The sequence below is a fragment of the Bombina bombina genome, chromosome 3 (genome assembly GCF_027579735.1).
Source record: "Bombina bombina isolate aBomBom1 chromosome 3, aBomBom1.pri, whole genome shotgun sequence".
Taxonomy (NCBI): domain Eukaryota; kingdom Metazoa; phylum Chordata; class Amphibia; order Anura; family Bombinatoridae; genus Bombina; species Bombina bombina.
Window position 1 is genome coordinate 1,224,537,472 of NC_069501.1, and position 24,124 is coordinate 1,224,561,595.

At 41.2% G+C, this 24,124-nt stretch overlaps 1 protein-coding gene across 2 annotated transcripts in view; it reads right to left on the reverse strand.

Moving 5' to 3' along the window:
- Positions 1-24,124, reverse strand: part of EMSY (EMSY transcriptional repressor, BRCA2 interacting) — a 224,437-nt gene that overhangs the window by 129,034 nt on the left and 71,279 nt on the right. For both annotated transcript variants that reach the window (XM_053708699.1, XM_053708698.1), the window contains exon 13: positions 20,560-20,733. In XM_053708699.1, the coding sequence (XP_053564674.1) occupies positions 20,560-20,733 (174 nt within the window). The remainder of the gene's footprint in view (positions 1-20,559; positions 20,734-24,124) is intronic.

Sequence of the window (24,124 nt, forward strand, 5' to 3'; positions counted from 1 at the left end):
TACACAGCATCACACGTGAGAATACTGCACTCTACAATGTCATTGGTTTAGCTTTATTAGCACCTGAAACAAGGGAGTGCATGTAACACATCTAGTACACAGCATCACACGTGAGAATACTGCACTCTACAATGTCATTGGTTTAGCTTTATTAGCACCTGAAACAAGGGAGTGCATGTAACACATCTAGTACACAGCATCACACGTGAGAATTACTGCACTCTACAATGTCATTGGTTTATGCTTTATTAGCACCTGAAACAAGGGAGTGCATGTAACACATCTAGTACACACGCATCACAACGCGTGATAAGACTGCTCTCGACAAATGTCATAGGTTAGCTTTATTAGCACCTGAAACAAGGATGTGCAGGGAACATAATCGAGGTACACTAGTCTTCACACGTGAGGAATACTTGCATCTCGACAGAGGTCATTGGTTTAGTCGTTTATTAGGCACGCTGAAAACATGGGAGTGCATGTAACAAATCTAGGTACAGACGAGCATCACACGTGAGAATACGTGCACTCTACTAGTGTCATTGGGTTTAGCTTTATTAAGCTCCTGAAACAAGGGAGTGCATGTAACACATCTAGTACATCAGCATCACACGTGAGAATACGGCACTCTACAATGTCATGTGGTTGTTAATGCTTGATAGCACCTGAAACAAGGTAGGGCATGGAACATAATCTAGTACACAGCATCACACGGTGAGAATACTGCACTCTACAATGTCATTGGTTTAGCTTTATTAGCACCTGAAACAAGGGAGTGCATGTAACACATCTAGTACACAGCATCACCACGTGAGAATACTGCACTCTACAATGTCATTGGTTTAGCTTTATTAGCACCTGAAACAAGGGAGTGCATGTAACATATCTAGTACACAGCATCACACGTGAGAAACTGCACTCTACAATGTCATTGCGTTTAGCTTTATTAGCACCTGAAACAAGGGAGTGCATGTAACACTATCTAGTACACAGCATCACACGTGAGAATACTGCACTCTACAATGTCATTGGTTTAGCTTTATTAGCACCTGAAACAAGGGAGTGCATGTAACACATCTAGTACACAGCATCACACGTGAGAATACTGCACTCTACAATGTCATTGGTTTAGCTTTATTAGCACCTGAACAGGGAGTGCATGTAACACATCTAGTACACAGCAATCACACGTGAGAATTACTGCACTCTACAATGTCATTGGTTTAGCTTTATTAGCACCTGAAACAAGGGAGTGCATGTAACACATCTAGTACACAGCATCACACGTGAGAATACTGCACTCTACAATGTCATTGGTTTAGCTTTATTAGCACCTGAAACAAGGGAGTGCATGTAACATATCTAGTACACAGCATCACACGTGAGAATACTGCACTCTACAATGTCATTGGTTTAGCTTTATTAGCACCTGAAACAAGGGAGTGCATGTAACACATCTAGTACACAGCATCACACGTGAGAATACTGCACTCTACAATGTCATTGGTTTAGCTTTATTAGCACCTGAAACAAGGGAGTGCATGTAACATATCTAGTACACAGCATCACACGTGAGAATACTGCACTCTACAATGTCATTGGTTTAGCTTTATTAGCACCTGAAACAAGGGAGTGCATGTAACACATCTAGTACACAGCATCACACGTGAGAATACTGCACTCTACAATGTCATTGGTTTAGCTTTATTAGCACCTGAAACAAGGGAGTGCATGTAACAAATCTAGTACACCAGCATCACACGTGAGAATACTGCACTCTACAATGTCATTGGTTTAGCTTTATCAGCACCTGAAACAAGGGAGTGCATGTAACATATCTAGTACACAGCATCACACGTGAGAATACTGCACTCTACAATGTCATTGGTTTAGCTTTATTAGCACCTGAAACAAGGGAGTGCATGTAACACATCTAGTACACAGCATCACACGCGAAGAATACTGCACTCTACAATGTCATTGGTTTAGCTTTATTAGCACCTGAAACAAGGGAGTGCATGTAACATATCTAGTACACAGCATCACACGTGAGAATACTGCACTCTACAATGTCATTGGTTTAGCTTTATTAGCACCTGAAACAAGGGAGTGCATGTAACATATCTAGTACACAGCATCACACGTGAGAATACTGCACTCTACCAATGTCATTGGTTTAGCTTTATTAGCACCTGAAACAAGGGAGTGCATGTAACATATCTAGTACACAGCATCACACGTGAGCAATACTGCACTCTACAATGTCATTGGTTTAGCTTTATTAGCACCTGAAACAAGGGAGTGCATGTAACATATCTAGTACAAGCATCACACGTGAGAATACTGCACTCTACAATGTCCTATGGTCTTAGCTTTATTAGCACCTGAAACAAGGGAGTGCATGTAACACAATCTAGTACACAGCATCACACGTGAGAATACTGCACTCTACAATGTCATTGGTTTAGCTTTATTAGCACCTGAAACAAGGGAGTGCATGTAACATATCTAGTACACAGATCACACGTGAGAATACTGCACTCTACAATGTCATTGGTTTAGCTTTGATTAGCACCTGAAACAAGGGAGTGCATGTAACACATATAGTACACAGCATCACACGTGACGAATACTGCCACTCTACAATGTCATTGGTTTAGCTTTTTAGCCCCCACCTGAAAACAAGGGAGTGCATGCTAACACAATCTAGCTACACAGCATCCACACGTGAGAATACTGCACTCTACAATGTCATTGGTTCTAGCTTTATTAGCACCTGAAACAAGGAGTGCATGTAACACATCTAGTACACAGCATCACAAGTGAGAATACTGCACTCTACAATGTCATTGGTTTCGCTTTATTAGCACCTGAAACCAAGGGAGTGCATGTAACAACATCTAGTACACAGCATCACACGTGAGAATACTGCAACTCTACAATGTCATGGTTTAGCTTTACTTAGCACCTGAAACAAGGAGTGCATGTAACATACTCTAGTACCCAGCATCACACGTGAGAATACTGCACTCTACACTGTCATTAGGTTTAGCTTTAATAGCACCTGCAAACAAGGGAGTGCATGTAACATATGCTAGTACCACAGCAATCACACGTTGAAGAATACTGCACTCTACAATGTCATTGGTTTCGCTTTCTTCGCACTGACACAAAGGGAGTGCCTGTAACAATCTTAGTACACAGCATCCACGTGAGAAATACTGCACTCTACACAGTCATTTGGTTTTCGCTTTATTCAGCACCTGAAACACAAGGGAGTGCATGTAACACATCTAGTATCACAGCATCACACGTGAGAATACTGCACACTTACAATGTCATTGGTTTAGCTTTATAGCACCTGAAACAAGGGAGAGCATGTAACACATCTAGTACACAGCCTACACACCGTGAGAATACTGCACTTACAATGTCATTGGTTTAGCTTTATTAGCACCTGAAACAAGGGAGTGCATGTAACACATCTAGTACACAGCATCACACGTGAGAATACTGCACTCTACAATGTCATTGGTTTAGCTTTATTAGCACCTGAAACAAGGGAGTGCATGTAACAATCTAGTACACAGCATCACACGTGAGAATACTGCACTCTACAATGTCATTGGTTAGCTTTATTAGCACCTGAAACAAGGGAGTGCATGTAACACATCTAGTACACAGCATCACACGTGAGAATACTGCACTCTACAATGTTCATTGGTTTAGCTTTATTAGCACCTGAAACAAGGGAGTGCATGTAACACATCTAGTACACAGCATCACACGTGAGAATACTGCACTCTACAATGTCATTGGTTTAGCTTTATTAGCACCTGAAACAAGGGAGTGCATGTAACACATCTAGTACACAGCATCACACGCGAGAATACTGCACTCTACAATGTCATTGGTTTAGCTTTATTAGCACCTGAAACAAGGGAGTGCATGTAACATATCTAGTACACAGCATCACACGTGAGAATACTGCACTCTACAATGTCATTGGTTTAGCTTTATTAGCACCTGAAACAAGGGAGTGCATGTAACACATCTAGTACACAGCATCACACGTGAGAATACTGCACTCTACAATGTCATTGGTTTAGCTTTATTAGCACCTGAAACAAGGGAGTGCATGTAACATATCTAGTACACAGCATCACACGTGAGAATACTGCACTCTACAATGTCATTGGTTTAGCTTTATTAGCACCTGAAACAAGGGAGTGCATGTAACACATCTAGTACACAGCATCACACGTGAGAATACTGCACTCTACAATGTCATTGGTTTAGCTTTATCGGCACCTGAAACAAGGGAGTGCATGTAACATATCTAGTACACAGCATCACACGTGAGAATACTGCACTCTACAATGTCATTGGTTTAGCTTTATTAGCACCTGAAACAAGGGAGTGCATGTAACATATCTAGTACACAGCATCACACGTGAGAATACTGCACTCTACAATGTCATTGGTTTAGCTTTATTAGCACCTGAAACAAGGGAGTGCATGTAACATATCTAGTACACAGCATCACACGTGAGAATACTGCACTCTACAATGTCATTGGTTTAGCTTTATTAGCACCTGAAACAAGGGAGTGCATGTAACATATCTAGTACACAGCATCACACGTGAGAATACTGCACTCTACAATGTCATTGGTTTAGCTTTATTAGCACCTGAAACAAGGGAGTGCATGTAACACATCTAGTACACAGCATCACACGTGAGAATACTGCACTCTACAATGTCATCTGGTTTTAGCTCTATATTAGCACCTTGAAACAAGGGAGTGCATGTAACACATCTAAGTACACAGCCAATACTCTCGTGAGAATACTGCACTCTTACATTGTCTTTGTTTAGCTTTATTCAGCACCTGAGACAAGGGAGTGCATGTAACACAATCTAGTACACAGCAATCACACGTGAGAATACTGCACGCTACAATGTCATTGGTTTAGCCCTTTATTAGCACCTGAAACAAGGGAGGCATGTAACCTATCTCAGTACACAAGCATTCACAATCGTGCAGAATACCTGCACTACTACAATTTCATCTGGTTTAGCTTTATTAGCACACTGAAACAAGGGGAGTGCTAATGTAACACTATCTCAGTTACACAGCATCACACGTGAGAATACTGCACTTTACCCTAAATGTCATTGGTTTAGCTTTATCAGCACCTGAAACAAGGGTAAGTGCATGTACACAAATCTAGTACACAGCATCACACGCTGGAAGAACTGCACCTATACATCTGTCATTGGGTTTAGCTTTATCGGCACCTGAAACAAGGGAGTGCATGTAACACATCTAGTACACAGCATCACACGTGAGAATACTGCACTCTACAATGTCATTGGTTTAGCTTTATTAGCACCTGAAACAAGGGAGTGCATGTAACATATCTAGTACACAGCATCACACGTGAGAATACTGCACTCTACAATGTCATTGGTTTAGCTTTATTAGCACCTGAAACAAGGGAGTGCATGTAACATATCTAGTACACAGCATCACACGTGAGAATACTGCACTCTACAATGTCATTGGTTTAGCTTTATCAGCACCTGAAACAAGGGAGTGCATGTAACACATCTAGTACACAGCATCACACGTGAGAATACTGCACTCTACAATGTCATTGGTTTAGCTTTATTAGCACCTGAAACAAGGGAGTGCATGTAACACATCTAGTACACAGCATCACACGTGAGAATACTGCACTCTACAATGTCATTGGTTTAGCTTTATTAGCACCTGAAACAAGGGAGTGCATGTAACATATCTAGTACACAGCATCACACGTGAGAATACTGCACTCTACAATGTCATTGGTTTAGCTTTATTAGCACCTGAAACAAGGGAGTGCATGTAACACATCTAGTACACAGCATCACACGTGAGAATACTGCACTCTACAATGTCATTGGTTTAGCTTTATTAGCACCTGAAACAAGGGAGTGCATGTAACATATCTAGTACACAGCATCACACGTGAGAATACTGCACTCTACAATGTCATTGGTTTAGCTTTATTAGCACCTGAAACAAGGGAGTGCATGTAACACATCTAGTACACAGCATCACACGTGAGAATACTGCACTCTACAATGTCATTGGTTTAGCTTTATCAGCACCTGAAACAAGGGAGTGCATGTAACATATCTAGTACACAGCATCACACGTGAGAATACTGCACTCTACAATGTCATTGGTTTAGCTTTATTAGCACCTGAAACAAGGGAGTGCATGTAACATATCTAGTACACAGCATCACACGTGAGAATACTGCACTCTACAATGTCATTGGTTTAGCTTTATTGCACCTGAAACAAGGGAGTGCATGTAACATATCTAGTACACAGCATCACACGTGAGAATACTGCACTCTACAATGTCATTGGTTTAGCTTTATTAGCACCTGAAACAAGGGAGTGCATGTAACACATCTAGTACACAGCATCACACGTGAGAATACTGCACTCTACAATGTCATTGGTTTAGCTTTATCGGCACCTGAAACAAGGGAGTGCATGTAACACATCTAGTACACAGCATCACACGTGAGAATACTGCACTCTACAATGTCATTGGTTTAGCTTTATTAGCACCTGAAACAAGGGAGTGCATGTAACATATCTAGTACACAGCATCACACGTGAGAATACTGCACTCTACAATGTCATTGGTTTAGCTTTATCGGCACCTGAAACAAGGGAGTGCATGTAACATATCTAGTACACAGCATCACACGTGAGAATACCGCACTCTACAATGTCATTGGTTTAGCTTTATTAGCACCTGAAACAAGGGAGTGCATGTAACATATCTAGTACACAGCATCACACGTGAGAATACTGCACTCTACAATGTCATTGGTTTAGCTTTATTAGCACCTGAAACAAGGGAGTGCATGTAACACATCTAGTACACAGCATCACACGTGAGAATACTGCACTCTACAATGTCATTGGTTTAGCTTTATCGGCACCTGAAACAAGGGAGTGCATGTAACATATCTAGTACACAGCATCACACGTGAGAATACTGCACTCTACAATGTCATTGGTTTAGCTTTATTAGCACCTGAAACAAGGGAGTGCATGTAACACATCTAGTACACAGCATCACACGTGAGAATACTGCACTCTACAATGTCATTGGTTTAGCTTTATTAGCACCTGAAACAAGGGAGTGCATGTAACACATCTAGTACACAGCATCACACGTGAGAATACTGCACTCTACAATGTCATCGGTTTAGCTTTATTAGCACCTGAAACAAGGGAGTGCATGTAACATATCTAGTACACAGCATCACACGTGAGAATACTGCACTCTACAATGTCATTGGTTTAGCTTTATTAGCACCTGAAACAAGGGAGTGCATGTAACATATCTAGTACACAGCATCACACGTGAGAATACTGCACTCTACAATGTCATTGGTTTAGCTTTATTAGCACCTGAAACAAGGGAGTGCATGTAACACATCTAGTACACAGCATCACACGTGAGAATACTGCACTCTACAATGTCATTGGTTTAGCTTTATTAGCACCTGAAACAAGGGAGTGCATGTAACACATCTAGTACACAGCATCACACGTGAGAATACTGCACTCTACAATGTCATTGGTTTAGCTTTATCGGCACCTGAAACAAGGGAGTGCATGTAAAACATCTAGTACACAGCATCACACGTGAGAATACTGCACTCTACAATGTCATTGGTTTAGCTTTATTAGCACCTGAAACAAGGGAGTGCATGTAACACATCTAGTACACAGCATCACACGTGAGAATACTGCACTCTACAATGTCATTGGTTTAGCTTTATCAGCACCTGAAACAAGGGAGTGCATGTAACACATCTAGTACACAGCATCACACGTGAGAATACTGCACTCTACAATGTCATCGGTTTAGCTTTATTAGCACCTGAAACAAGGGAGTGCATGTAACATATCTAGTACACAGCATCACACGCGAGAATACTGCACTCTACAATGTCATCGGTTTAGCTTTATTAGCACCTGAAACAAGGGAGTGCATGTAACACATCTAGTACACAGCATCACACGTGAGAATACTGCACTCTACAATGTCATTGGTTTAGCTTTATCAGCACCTGAAACAAGGGAGTGCATGTAACATATCTAGTACACAGCATCACACGTGAGAATACTGCACTCTACAATGTCATTGGTTTAGCTTTATTAGCACCTGAAACAAGGGAGTGCATGTAACACATCTAGTACACAGCATCACACGCTGAGAATACTGCACTCTACAATGTCATTGGTTTAGCTTTATTAGCACCTGAAACAAGGGAGTGCATGTAACATATCTAGTACACAGCATCACACGTGAGAATACTGCACTCTACAATGTCATTGGTTTAGCTTTATCAGCACCTGAAACAAGGGAGTGCATGTAACATATCTAGTACACAGCATCACACGTGAGAATACTGCACTCTACAATGTCATTGGTTTAGCTTTATCAGCACCTGAAACAAGGGAGTGCATGTAACATATCTAGTACACAGCATCACACGTGAGAATACTGCACTCTACAATGTCATTGGTTTAGCTTTATTAGCACCTGAAACAAGGGAGTGCATGTAACACATCTAGTACACAGCATCACACGTGAGAATACTGCACTCTACAATGTCATTGGTTTAGCTTTATTAGCACCTGAAACAAGGGAGTGCATGTAACATATCTAGTACACAGCATCACACGTGAGAATACTGCACTCTACAATGTCATTGGTTTAGCTTTATTAGCACCTGAAACAAGGGAGTGCATGTAACATATCTAGTACACAGCATCACACGTGAGAATACTGCACTCTACAATGTCATTGGTTTAGCTTTATTAGCACCTGAAACAAGGGAGTGCATGTAACATATCTAGTACACAGCATCACACGTGAGAATACTGCACTCTACAATGTCATTGGTTTAGCTTTATTAGCACCTGAAACAAGGGAGTGCATGTAACATATCTAGTACACAGCATCACACGTGAGAATACTGCACTCTACAATGTCATTGGTTTAGCTTTATTAGCACCTGAAACAAGGGAGTGCATGTAACATATCTAGTACACAGCATCACACGTGAGAATACTGCACTCTACAATGTCATTGGTTTAGCTTTATTAGCACCTGAAACAAGGGAGTGCATGTAACATATCTAGTACACAGCATCACACGTGAGAATACTGCACTCTACAATGTCATTGGTTTAGCTTTATTAGCACCTGAAACAAGGGAGTGCATGTAACACATCTAGTACACAGCATCACACGTGAGAATACTGCACTCTACAATGTCATCGGCTTTGGCTTTATTAGCACCTGAAACAAGGGAGTGCATGTAACACATCTAGTACACAGCATCACACGTGAGAATACTGCACTCTACAATGTCATTGGTTTAGCTTTATTAGCACCTGAAACAAGGGAGTGCATGTAACACATCTAGTACACAGCATCACACGTGAGAATACTGCACTCTACAATGTCATTGGTTTAGCTTTATCAGCACCTGAAACAAGGGAGTGCATGTAACATATCTAGTACACAGCATCACACGTGAGAATACTGCACTCTACAATGTCATTGGTTTAGCTTTATTAGCACCTGAAACAAGGGAGTGCATGTAACATATCTAGTACACAGCATCACACGTGAGAATACTGCACTCTACAATGTCATTGGTTTAGCTTTATTAGCACCTGAAACAAGGGAGTGCATGTAACATATCTAGTACACAGCATCACACGTGAGAATACTGCACTCTACAATGTCATTGGTTTAGCTTTATTAGCACCTGAAACAAGGGAGTGCATGTAACATATCTAGTACACAGCATCACACGTGAGAATACTGCACTCTACAATGTCATTGGTTTAGCTTTATTAGCACCTGAAACAAGGGAGTGCATGTAACACATCTAGTACACAGCATCACACGTGAGAATACTGCACTCTACAATGTCATTGGTTTAGCTTTATTAGCACCTGAAACAAGGGAGTGCATGTAACATATCTAGTACACAGCATCACACGTGAGAATACTGCACTCTACAATGTCATTGGTTTAGCTTTATTAGCACCTGAAACAAGGGAGTGCATGTAACATATCTAGTACACAGCATCACACGTGAGAATACTGCACTCTACAATGTCATTGGTTTAGCTTTATTAGCACCTGAAACAAGGGAGTGCATGTAACATATCTAGTACACAGCATCACACGTGAGAATACCGCACTCTACAATGTCATTGGTTTAGCTTTATTAGCACCTGAAACAAGGGAGTGCATGTAACACATCTAGTACACAGCATCACACGTGAGAATACTGCACTCTACAATGTCATTGGTTTAGCTTTATTAGCACCTGAAACAAGGGAGTGCATGTAACATATCTAGTACACAGCATCACACGTGAGAATACTGCACTCTACAATGTCATTGGTTTAGCTTTATTAGCACCTGAAACAAGGGAGTGCATGTAACATATCTAGTACACAGCATCACACGTGAGAATACTGCACTCTACAATGTCATTGGTTTAGCTTTATTAGCACCTGAAACAAGGGAGTGCATGTAACATATCTAGTACACAGCATCACACGTGAGAATACTGCACTCTACAATGTCATTGGTTTAGCTTTATTAGCACCTGAAACAAGGGAGTGCATGTAACATATCTAGTACACAGCATCACACGTGAGAATACTGCACTCTACAATGTCATCGGTTTAGCTTTATTAGCACCTGAAACAAGGGAGTGCATGTAACATATCTAGTACACAGCATCACACGTGAGAATACTGCACTCTACAATGTCATTGGTTTAGCTTTATTAGCACCTGAAACAAGGGAGTGCATGTAACATATCTAGTACACAGCATCACACGTGAGAATACTGCACTCTACAATGTCATTGGTTTAGCTTTATTAGCACCTGAAACAAGGGAGTGCATGTAACATATCTAGTACACAGCATCACACGTGAGAATACTGCACTCTACAATGTCATTGGTTTAGCTTTATTAGCACCTGAAACAAGGGAGTGCATGTAACATATCTAGTACACAGCATCACACGTGAGAATACTGCACTCTACAATGTCATTGGTTTAGCTTTATTAGCACCTGAAACAAGGGAGTGCATGTAACACATCTAGTACACAGCATCACACGCGAGAATACTGCACTCTACAATGTCATTGGTTTAGCTTTATTAGCACCTGAAACAAGGGAGTGCAGGTAACACATTCTAGTAACACAGTCATCACACGTGAGAATACTGCACTCTACAAGGTCATTGGTTTAGCTTGATTAGCACCTGAAACAAGGAGTTGCATGTAACACATCTAGTACACAGCATTCACACGTGAGAATACTGCACTCTACAATGTCATTGGTTTAGCTTTATTAGCGTCACTTGAAACAAGGGAGTGCATGTATCTATCTAGTACACAGCATCACTCGTGAGAATACTGCACTCTACAATTCATTGGTTTAGCTTATATCAGCACCTGAAACAAGGGAGTGAATGTAAAAAATCTAGTACAACAGCATCACACGTGAGAATACTGCTCTCTACTATTTGGGTCAGTGGTTTAGCTTGATTAGCACGGAAACAAGGAGTGCATGTAACATATCTAGTACACTGCATCACACGTGAGAATACTGCACTCTACAATGTCATTGGTTAGCTTTATCAGCACCTGAAACTAGGAGTGCATGTAACACATCTAGTACACAGCATCACACCGTGAGAATACTGCACTCTACAATGTCTTCGGGTTTAGCTTTATTAGCACTCTGAAAACCAAGGGAGTGCATGTAAGCACATCGAGTACACAGCATCACTGACGCGAGAATACTGCACTCTACAATTCATCGGTTTAGCTTATTAGGCACCTGAAACCATAGGGAGTGCATGTACACATCTAGTACTCAGCATCACACGTGAGAATACTGCACTCTACAATGTCATTGGTTTAGCTTTATCAGGCACCTGAAACAAGGGGAGTGCATGTAACACATCTAGTACACAGCATCACACGTGAGAATACTGCACTCTACAATGTCATTGGTTTAGCTTTATTAGCACCTGAAACAAGGGAGTGCATGTAACATATCTAGTACACAGCAGTCACACGTGAGAATTACTGCACTCTACAATTGTCATTGGGTTTAGCTTTTATCGGCACCTGGAACAAGGGGAGTGCATTGTAACATATCTAGTACCCAGCATCACACGTGAGAATACCGCACTCTACAATGTCATTGGTTTAGCTTTATTAGCACCTGAAACAAGGGAAGTGCAGGTAACATATCTAGTACACAGCAATCACACGTGCGAATCTGCACTCTACAATTGTCATTGGTTTAGCTTTTATTAGCACCTTGAAAAAAGGGAGTGCATGTACAACATCTAGTACACAGCATCACACGTGAGAATACTGCACTCTACAAATGTCATTGGATTAGCTTTATCGGCACCCTGAAACAAGGAGTGCATGTAACATATCTAGTACACAGCATCAACACAGTGAGAATACTGCACTCTACAATGTCATTATTGGGTATTAGCTTTATTAGCACCTGAAACAAGGGAGTGCATTGTAACACATCTAGTACCCAGCCATCACAACTGTGAGAATACTGCACTCTACAATGTCATTGGTTTAGCTTTATTAGCACCTGAAACAAGGGAGTGCATGTAACATATCTAGTACACAGCATCACACGTGAGAATACTGCACTCTACAATGTCATTGGTTTAGCTTTATTAGCACCTGAAACAAGGGAGTGCATGTAACACATCTAGTACACAGCATCACACGTGAGAATACTGCACTCTACAATGTCATTGGTTTAGCTTTATTAGCACCTGAAACAAGGGAGTGCATGTAACACATCTAGTACACAGCATCACACGTGAGAATACTGCACTCTACAATGTCATTGGTTTAGCTTTATTAGCACCTGAAACAAGGGAGTGCATGTAACATATCTAGTACACAGCATCACACGTGAGAATACTGCACTCTACAATGTCATTGGTTAGCTTTATTAGCACCTGAAACAAGGGAGTGCATGTAACATATCTAGTACACAGCATCACACGTGAGAATACTGCACTCTACAATGTCATTGGTTTAGCTTTATTAGCACCTGAAACAAGGGAGTGCATGTAACACATCTAGTACACAGCATCACACGTGAGAATACTGCACTCTACAATGTCATTGGTTTAGCTTTATTAGCACCTGAAACAAGGGAGTGCATGTAACATATCTAGTACACAGCATCACACGTGAGAATACTGCACTCTACAATGTCATTGGTTTAGCTTTATTAGCACCTGAAACAAGGGAGTGCATGTAACACATCTAGTACACAGCATCACACGTGAGAATACCGCACTCTACAATGTCATTGGTTTAGCTTTATTAGCACCTGAAACAAGGGAGTGCATGTAACACATCTAGTACACAGCATCACACGCGAGAATACTGCACTCTACAATGTCATTGGTTTAGCTTTATTAGCACCCTGAAACAAGGGAGTGCATGTAACACATCTAGTACACAGCATCACACGGAGAATACTGCACTCTACAATGTCATTGGTTTAGCTTTATTAGCACCTGAAACAAGGGAGTGCATGTAACATATCTAGTACACAGCATCACACGTGAGAATACTGCACTCTACAATGTCATTGGTTTAGCTTTATTAGCACCTGAAACAAGGGAGTGCATGTAACATATCTAGTACACAGCATCACACGTGAGAATACTGCACTCTACAATGTCATTGGTTTAGCTTTATTAGCACCTGAAACAAGGGAGTGCATGTAACACATCTAGTACACAGCATCACACGTGAGAATACTGCACTCTACAATGTCATTGGTTTAGCTTTATCGGCACCTGAAACAAGGGAGTGCATGTAACACATCTAGTACACAGCATCACACGTGAGAATACTGCACTCTACAATGTCATTGGTTTAGCTTTATTAGCACCTGAAACAAGGGAGTGCATGTAACACATCTAGTACACAGCATCACACGTGAGAATACTGCACTCTACAATGTCATCGGTTTAGCTTTATTAGCACCTGAAACAAGGGAGTGCATGTAACATATCTAGTACACAGCATCACACGTGAGAATACTGCACTCTACAATGTCATTGGTTTAGCTTTATTAGCACCTGAAACAAGGGAGTGCATGTAACACATCTAGTACACAGCATCACACGTGAGAATAGCTCGCACTCTACAATGTCATTGGTTTAGCTTTATTAGCACCTGAAACAAGGGAGTGCATGTAACAAATCTAGTACACAGCATCACACGTGAGAATACTGCACTCTACAATGTCATTGGTTTAGCTTTATTAGCACCTGAAACAAGGGAGTGCATGTAACATATCTAGTACACAGCATCACACGTGAGAATACTGCACTCTACAATGTCATTGGTTTAGCTTTATTAGCACCTGAAACAAGGGAGTGCATGTAACATATCTAGTACACCAGCATCACACGTGAGAATACTGCACTCTACAATGTCATTGGTTTAGCTTTATTAGCACCTGAAACAAGGGAGTGCATGTAACATATCTAGTACACAGCATCACACGTGAGAATACTGCACTCTACAATGTCATTGGTTTAGCTTTATTAGCACCTGAAACAAGGAGAGTGCATGTAACATATCTAGTACCACAGCATCACACGTGAGAATACTGCAACTCTACAATGTCATGGTTTAGCTTTATTAGCACCTGAAACAAGGGAGTGCATGTAACATATCCTAGTACACAGCATCACACGTGAGAATACAGCACTCTACAATGTCATTGGTTTAGCTTTTATTAGCACCTGAAACAAGGGAGTGCATGTAACATATCTAGTACACCAGCATCACACGTGAGAATACCTGCACTCCTACAATGTCATTGGTTTAGCTTTATTAGCACCTGAAACAAGGGAGTGACATGTAACATATCTAGTACACACGCATCACACGTGAGAATTACAGCACTCTACCAATGTCATTGGTTTAGCTTTATTAGCACCTGAAACAAGGGAGTGCATGTAACATATCTAGTACACAGCATCACAGTGAGAATACTGCACTCTACAATGCTCATTGGTTTAGCTTTATTAGCACCTGAAACAAGGAGTGCATGTAACACATCTAGTACACACAGCATCACACCGTGAGAATACTGCACTCTAAACCAATGACATTGGTTTAGCTTTATTAGCACCTGAAACAAGGGAGTGCATGTAACACATCTAGTACACAGCATCACACGTGAGAATACTGCACTCTACAATGTCATTGGTTTAGCTTTATTAGCACCTGAAACAAGGGAGTGCATGTAACATATCTAGTACACAGCATCACACGTGAGAATACTGCACTCTACAATGTCATTGGTTTAGCTTTATTAGCACCTGAAACAAGGGAGTGCATGTAACATATCTAGTACACAGCATCACACGTGAGAATACTGCACTCTACAATGTCATTGGTTTAGCTTTATTAGCACCTGAAACAAGGGAGTGCATGTAACATATCTAGTACACAGCATCACACGTGAGAATACTGCACTCTACAATGTCATTGGTTTAGCTTTATTAGCACCTGAAACAAGGGAGTGCATGTAACACATCTAGTACACAGCATCACACGTGAGAATACTGCACTCTACAATGTCATTGGTTTAGCTTTATTAGCACCTGAAACAAGGGAGTGCATGTAACATATCTAGTACACAGCATCACACGTGAGAATACTGCACTCTACAATGTCATTGGTTTAGCTTTATTAGCACCTGAAACAAGGGAGTGCATGTAACACATCTAGTACACAGCATCACACGTGAGAATACTGCACTCTACAATGTCATTGGTTTAGCTTTATTAGCACCTGAAACAAGGGAGTGCATGTAACACATCTAGTACACAGCATCACACGTGAGAATACTGCACTCTACAATGTCATTGGTTTAGCTTTATTAGCACCTGAAACAAGGGAGTGCATGTAACAAATCTAGTACACAGCATCACACGTGAGAATACTGCACTCTACAATGTCATTGGTTTAGCTTTATCAGCACCTGAAACAAGGGAGTGCATGTAACACATCTAGTACACAGCATCACACGTGAGAATACTGCACTCTACAATGTCATTGGTTTAGCTTTATTAGCACCTGAAACAAGGGAGTGCATGTAACACATCTAGTACACAGCATCACACGTGAGAATACTGCACTCTACAAGGTCATTGGTTTAGCTTTATTAGCACCTGAAAACAAGGGAGTGCATGTAACATATCTAGTACACAGCATCACACGTGAGAATACTGCACTCTACAATGTCATTGGTTTAGCTTTATTAGCACCTGAAACAAGGGAGTGCATGTAACACATCTAGTACACAGCATCACACGCTGAGAATACTGCACTCTACAATGTCATTGGTTTAGCTTTATTAGCACCTGAAACAAGGGGAGTGCATGTAACACATCTAGTACACAGCATCACACGTGAGAATACTGCACTCTACAATGTCATTGGTTTAGCTTTATTAGCACCTGAAAACAAGGGAGTGCATGTAACATATCTAGTACACAGCATCACACGTGAGAATACTGCACTCTACAATGTCATTGGTTTAGCTTTATCGCACCTGAACAAGGGAGTGCATGTAACATATCTAGTACACAGCATCACACGTGAGAATACTGCACTCTACAATGTCATTGGTTTAGCTTTATTAGCACCTGAAACAAGGGAGTGCATGTAACATATCTAGTACACAGCATCACACGTGAGAATACTGCACTCTACAATGTCATTGGTTTAGCTTTATAGGCACCTGAAACAAGGGAGTGCATGTAACATATCTAGTACACAGCATCACACGTGAGAATACTGCACTCTACAATGTCATTGGTTTAGCTTTATTAGCACCTGAAACAAGGGAGTGCATGTAACACATCTAGTACACAGCATCACACGTGAGAATACTGCACTCTACAATGTCATTGGTTTAGCTTTATTAGCACCTGAAACAAGGGAGTGCATGTAACACATCTAGTACACAGCATCACACGTGAGAATACTGCACTCTACAATGTCATTGGTTTAGCTTTATTAGCACCTGAAACAAGGGAGTGCATGTAACATATCTAGTACACAGCATCACACGTGAGAATACTGCACTCTACAATGTCATTGGTTTAGCTTTATCAGCACCTGAAACAAGGGAGTGCATGTAACATATCTAGTACACAGCATCACACGCGAGAATACTGCACTCTACAATGTCATTGGTTTAGCTTTATCTAGCACCTGAAACAAGGGAGTGCATGTAACATATCTAGTACACAGCATCACACGTGAGAATACTGCACTCTACAATGTCATTGGTTTAGCTTTATTAGCACCTGAAACAAGGGAGTGCATGTAACACATCTAGTACACAGCATCACACGCGAGAATACTGCACTCTACAATGTCATTGGTTTAGCTTTATTAGCACCTGAAACAAGGGAGTGCATGTAACACATCTAGTACACAGCATCACACGTGAGAATACTGCACTCTACAATGTCATTGGTTTAGCTTTATTAGCACCTGAAACAAGGGAGTGCATGTAACATATCTAGTACACAGCATCACACGTGAGAATACTGCACTCTACAATGTCATTGGTTTAGCTTTATCAGCACCTGAAACAAGGGAGTGCATGTAACATATCTAGTACACAGCATCACACGTGAGAATACTGCACTCTACAATGTCATTGGTTTAGCTTTATCGGCACCTGAAACAAGGGAGTGCATGTAACATATCTAGTACACAGCATCACACGTGAGAATACTGCACTCTACAATGTCATTGGTTTAGCTTTATCGGCACCTGAAACAAGGGAGTGCATGTAACATATCTAGTACACAGCATCACACGCGAGAATACTGCACTCTACAATGTCATCGGTTTAGCTTTATTAGCACCTGAAACAAGGGAGTGCATGTAACATATCTAGTACACAGCATCACACGTGAGAATACTGCACTCTACAATGTCATTGGTTTAGCTTTATTAGCACCTGAAACAAGGGAGTGCATGTAACATATCTAGTACACAGCATCACACGTGAGAATACTGCACTCTACAATGTCATTGGTTTAGCTTTATTAGCACCTGAAACAAGGGAGTGCATGTAACACATCTAGTACACAGCATCACACGTGAGAATACTGCACTCTACAATGTCATTGGTTTAGCTTTATTAGCACCTGAAACAAGGGAGTGCATGTAACATATCTAGTACACAGCATCACACGTGAGAATACTGCACTCTACAATGTCATTGGTTTAGCTTTATCAGCACCTGAAACAAGGGAGTGCATGTAACATATCTAGTACACAGCATCACACGTGAGAATACTGCACTCTACAATGTCATTGGTTTAGCTTTATCAGCACCTGAAACAAGGGAGTGCATGTAACATATCTAGTACACAGCATCACACGTGAGAATACTGCACTCTACAATGTCATCGGCTTTGGCTTTATTAGCACCTGAAACAAGGGAGTGCATGTAACATATCTAGTACACAGCATCACACGCGAGAATACTGCACTCTACAATGTCATTGGTTTAGCTTTATCGGCACCTGAAACAAGGGAGTGCATGTAACATATCTAGTACACAGCATCACACGTGAGAATACTGCACTCTACAATGTCATTGGTTTAGCTTTATCGGCACCTGAAACAAGGGAGTGCATGTAACATATCTAGTACACAGCATCACACGTGAGAATACTGCACTCTACAATGTCATTGGTTTAGCTTTATCAGCACCTGAAACAAGGGAGTGCATGTAACATATCTAGTACACAGCATCACACGTGAGAATACTGCACTCTACAATGTCATCGGCTTTGGCTTTATTAGCACCTGAAACAAGGGAGTGCATGTAACATATCTAGTACACAGCATCACACGCGAGAATACTGCACTCTACAATGTCATTGGTTTAGCTTTATTAGCACCTGAAACAAGGGAGTGCATGTAACATATCTAGTACACAGCATCACACGTGAGAATACTGCACTCTACAATGTCATTGGTTTAGCTTTATTAGCACCTGAAACAAGGGAGTGCATGTAACACATCTAGTACACAGCATCACACGCGAGAATACTGCACTCTACAATGTCATTGGTTTAGCTTTATTAGCACCTGAAACAAGGGAGTGCATGTAACATATCTAGTACACAGCATCACACGCGAGAATACTGCACTCTACAATGTCATCGGTTTAGCTTTATTAGCACCTGAAACAAGGGAGTGCATGTAACATATCTAGTACACAGCATCACACATGAGAATACTGCACTCTACAATGTCATTGGTTTAGCTTTATTAGCACCTGAAACAAGGGAGTGCATGTAACATATCTAGTACACAGCATCACACGTGAGAATACTGCACTCTACAATGTCATTGGTTTAGCTTTATCGGCACCTGAAACAAGGGAGTGCATGTAACATATCTAGTACACAGCATCACACGCGAGAATACTGCACTCTACAATGTCATTGGTTTAGCTTTATTAGCACCTGAAACAAGGGAGTGCATGTAACATATCTAGTACACAGCATCACACGTGAGAATACTGCACTCTACAATGTCATTGGTTTAGCTTTATCAGCACCTAGAAATAAAGTGGAGTCTGAAACATGTAGCTAACCTAGGAAGAGCTACATAGTCTCCACACACACACATGCTTAACAATACAAGTTATAGTTGTATAAAGCTAAAAAGGAGATTTTTGTAGATGATCCGTTTATATAGCCCATCCAGGAGTGTTTTTGTGACAATGTATAGTTTTGCTTTTTTTTTTTTAACAACATTGTGCTGATTTTCAGACTCCTAACCAAGCCTTAAAGTTTTAGAAGAATACTGACGTATACCTACTCCAGAATGCTCTTGTTTATGTTATCTGTCTTTTCATATGCAGGGAAGGTGTGTGTGGGGGGGTGTCTGGTCCCAGACCCTTTCACTGGGTGTCCCAGCCCAACCTTATCAACAGCTAAACTTGGAGCTACTAAGTAAGTTTTTAAAAGGGTTTGTACTGGATTTTTAGATCAGCATCTGTGCATATTATTATTTATAGTTAGTCTATTACATGTAGTTATATGAAATTGGTGTATACTGTCCCTTTAATTTAATAATGTACTGTGTGTGCTAAATAAAATTTAGTGTTTACATTATGACTAATAATTATTTTCTTTGTATTACGATATATGGCAGTATTATATGTATGATACACAGAGAAATGCTACCAAATTGACAGCTTATGTTAAAATGAAGTTCTTGGTTTTTGCTATGTCTTGCCATTTTAAAAGTGATAGTAAAGTCTAACGATCCTCATAAAGACCACATTCCGTATCAGACAGAACTTGTACCTGGGTTTTCCCTTGCTGTCCGTAGACTATTTTAGTTGGGATTATTTTTGTTGCTGGCTGAACAGTTGATCCCATCCCCTTGGGCTGAGTAACGATCATCTTTGTAATTGGACGTGTTGCAGTGATAATTGCTGGTTTTGTTCCTGCTGGCATTGCTTGTAGCGTTTTATCTCCCTAAGGAAAGAGAAAGGCAGATCATTATCCCATACAAAAATGACATTCTACGCAACAATTAGATCCAGTCAGTGCATGAAATCTTAGCACTATCAACTATAATGTCACTCAAGATCAGGAATACTAGACTGTTCCTGAGCAGGACTTTAACTATGTGTGAGTACCAGTATTAGTAAAGATTAAAGCATGTCATTTTTAGACTAGAATATCCCATAAAAAAATAAAAGGCACTCAAAACATAGGATCTCAAGAGCTTTTCTAGCCAAATATGTTTTCTACATTTCAAAAGGGATGTTTGCCAAATACAAAAATGCTTAACAACTCTGAAGTTAACTGCTATAATTCCTTTCAAATGTGGCTAGACTCAAGTTCACAAATTAATTCCTACAAAAGATCATTTGCATTGCAAGCCTGTTTGTAAAGAATTTTCTCCTATAATATGTACCAGATGTCTTATGCAATATCATTGTGAGACAGATAACTTAGAAAGAAATCTAGAGTCAGAATAGCTTAAAGTGATGGTAAACCCTAGTGTTTTTGAAACGCTAGGATTTACCAGTGCAACAAATAAAGGGGACTTTCAGTCATAAAGTATAAAATACTTCATGCTGAAAGGTCCTTTATTTGTTTGTAGTATATGCCGCGCTGAGCACCTCGGGCCACCCCCGCAGGAGAACGCTATTTTTTAAATTAGATGAGGTTTCCACATCTTAGCCAATAGCCGCGCGGCCCAGCTGGCATTATGCAGGATAGCTAGCACGCTATTGGCTAAGACCACCTCACTGAAAAAAACAGAATTTATGCTTACCTGATAAATTACTTTCTCCAACGGTGTGTCCGGTCCACGGCGTCATCCTTACTTGTGGGATATTCTCTTCCCCAACAGGAAATGGCAAAGAGCCCAGCAAAGCTGGTCACATGATCCCCCCTAGGCTCCGCCTTCCCCAGTCATTCGACCGACGTAAAGGAGGAATATGCATAGGAGAAATCATATGATACCGTGGTGACTGTAGTTAGAGAAAATAATTCATCAGACCTGATTAAAAAACCAGGGCGGGCCGTGGACCGGACACACCGTTGGAGAAAGTAATTTATCAGGTAAGCATAAATTCTGTTTTCTCCAACATAGGTGTGTCCGGTCCACGGCGTCATCCTTACTTGTGGGAACCAATACCAAAGCTTTAGGACACGGATGATGGGAGGGAACAAATAAGGTCGCCTAGATGGAAGGCACCACGGCTTGCAAAACCTTTCTCCCAAAAATAGCCTCAGATGAAGCAAAAGTATCAAATTTGTAGAATTTGGTAAAAGTGTGCAGTGAAGACCAAGTCGCTGCCTTACATATCTGATCAACAGAAGCCTCGTTCTTGAAGGCCCATGTGGAAGCCACAGCCCTAGTGGAGTGAGCTGTGATTCTTTCAGGAGGCTGCCGTCCGGCAGTCTCATAAGCCAATCGGATAATGCTTTTAAGCCAGAAAGAGAGAGAGGTAGAGGTTGCTTTTTGACCTCTCCTTTTACCAGAATAAACAACAAACAAAGAAGATGTTTGTCTGAAATCCTTAGTAGCTGCTAGGTAAAATTTGAGAGCACGAACTACATCCAAGTTGTGCAATAAACGTTCCTTCTTTGAAACTGGATTAGGACACAAAGAAGGCACAACTATCTCCTGGTTAATATTTTTGTTAGAAACAACTTTCGGAAGAAAACCAGGTTTAGTACGCAAAACCACCTTATCTGCATGGAACACCAGATATGGAGGAGAACACTGCAGAGCAGATAACTCTGAAACTCTTCTTGCAGAAGAAATTGCAACCAAAAACAAAACTTTCCAAGATAATAACTTTATATCAACGGAATGTAGGGGTTCAAACGGAATCCCCTGAAGAACTGAAAGAACTAGATTGAGACTCCAGGGAGGAGTCAAATTTTTGTAAACAGGCTTGATTCTGACCAGAGCCTGAACAAAAGCTTGAACGTCTGGCACAGCCGCCAGCTTTTTATGAAGTAAAACAGATAAAGCAGAAATCTGTCCCTTCAAAGAACTTGCAGATAATCCTTTCTCCAAACCTTCTTGAAGAAAGGATAGAATCCTAGGGATTTTAATCTTGTTCCATGGGAATCCTTTAGATTCACACCAACAGATATATCTTTTCCATATTTTATGGTAGATTTTTCTAGTTACAGGCTTTCTAGCCTGAACAAGAGTATCAATGACAGAATCTGAGAACCCTCGCTTTGATAAAATCAAGCGTTCAATCTCCAAGCAGTCAATTGGAGTGAGGCCAGATTCGGATGTTCGAACGGACCTTGAACAAGAAGGTCCTGTCTCAGAGGTAGCTTCCATGGTGGAGCTGATGACATATTCACCAGGTCTGCATACCAAGTCCTGCGTGGCCACGCAGGAGCTATCAAGATCACCGATACCCTCTCCTGTTTGATCCTGGCTACCAGCCTGGGAATGAGAGGAAACGGTGGGAACACATAAGCTAGGTTGAAGCTCCAAGGTGCTACTAGTGCATCCACTAGAGTCGCCTTGGGATCCCTGGATCTGGACCCGTAGTAAGGAACCTTGAAGTTCTGGCGAGAAGCCATCAGATCCATGTCTGGGATGCCCCATAATTGAATTATTTGGGCAAAGATTTCCGGATGGAGTTCCCACTCCCCCGGATGAAAAGTCTGACGACTCAGAAAATCCGCTTCCCAATTTTCCACTCCTGGGATGTGGATTGCAGACAAGTGGCAGGAGTGAGTCTCCGCCCATTGAATTATCTTGGTCACTTCTTCCATCGCCAGGGAACTCCTTGTTCCCCCCTGATGGTTGATATACGCAACAGTCGTCATGTTGTCTGATTGAAACCTTATGAATTTGGCCTTTGCTAGCTGAGGCCAAGCCTTGAGAGCATTGAATATCGCTCTTAGTTCCAGAATGTTTATCGGTAGAAGAGATTCTTCCCGAGACCAAAGACCCTGAGTTTTCAGGGGTTCCCAGACCGCGCCCCAGCCCACCAGACTGGCGTCGGTCGTGACAATGACCCACTCTGGTCTGCGGAAGCTCATCCCTTGTGACAGGTTGTCCAGAGTCAGCCACCAACGGAGTGAATCTCTGGTCCTCTGATCTACTTGAATCGTTGGAGACAAGTCTGTATAATCCCCATTCCACTGTCTGAGCATGCACAGTTGTAATGGTCTTAGATGAATTCGCGCAAAAGGAACTATGTCCATTGCCGCAACCATCAAACCTATTACTTCCATGCACTGCGCTATGGAAGGAAGAAGAACAGAATGAAGTACTTGACAAGAGTTTAGAAGTTTTGATTTTCTGGCTTCTGTCAGAAAAATCCTCATTTCTAAGGAGTCTATTATTGTTCCCAAGAAGGGGACTCTTGTTGAC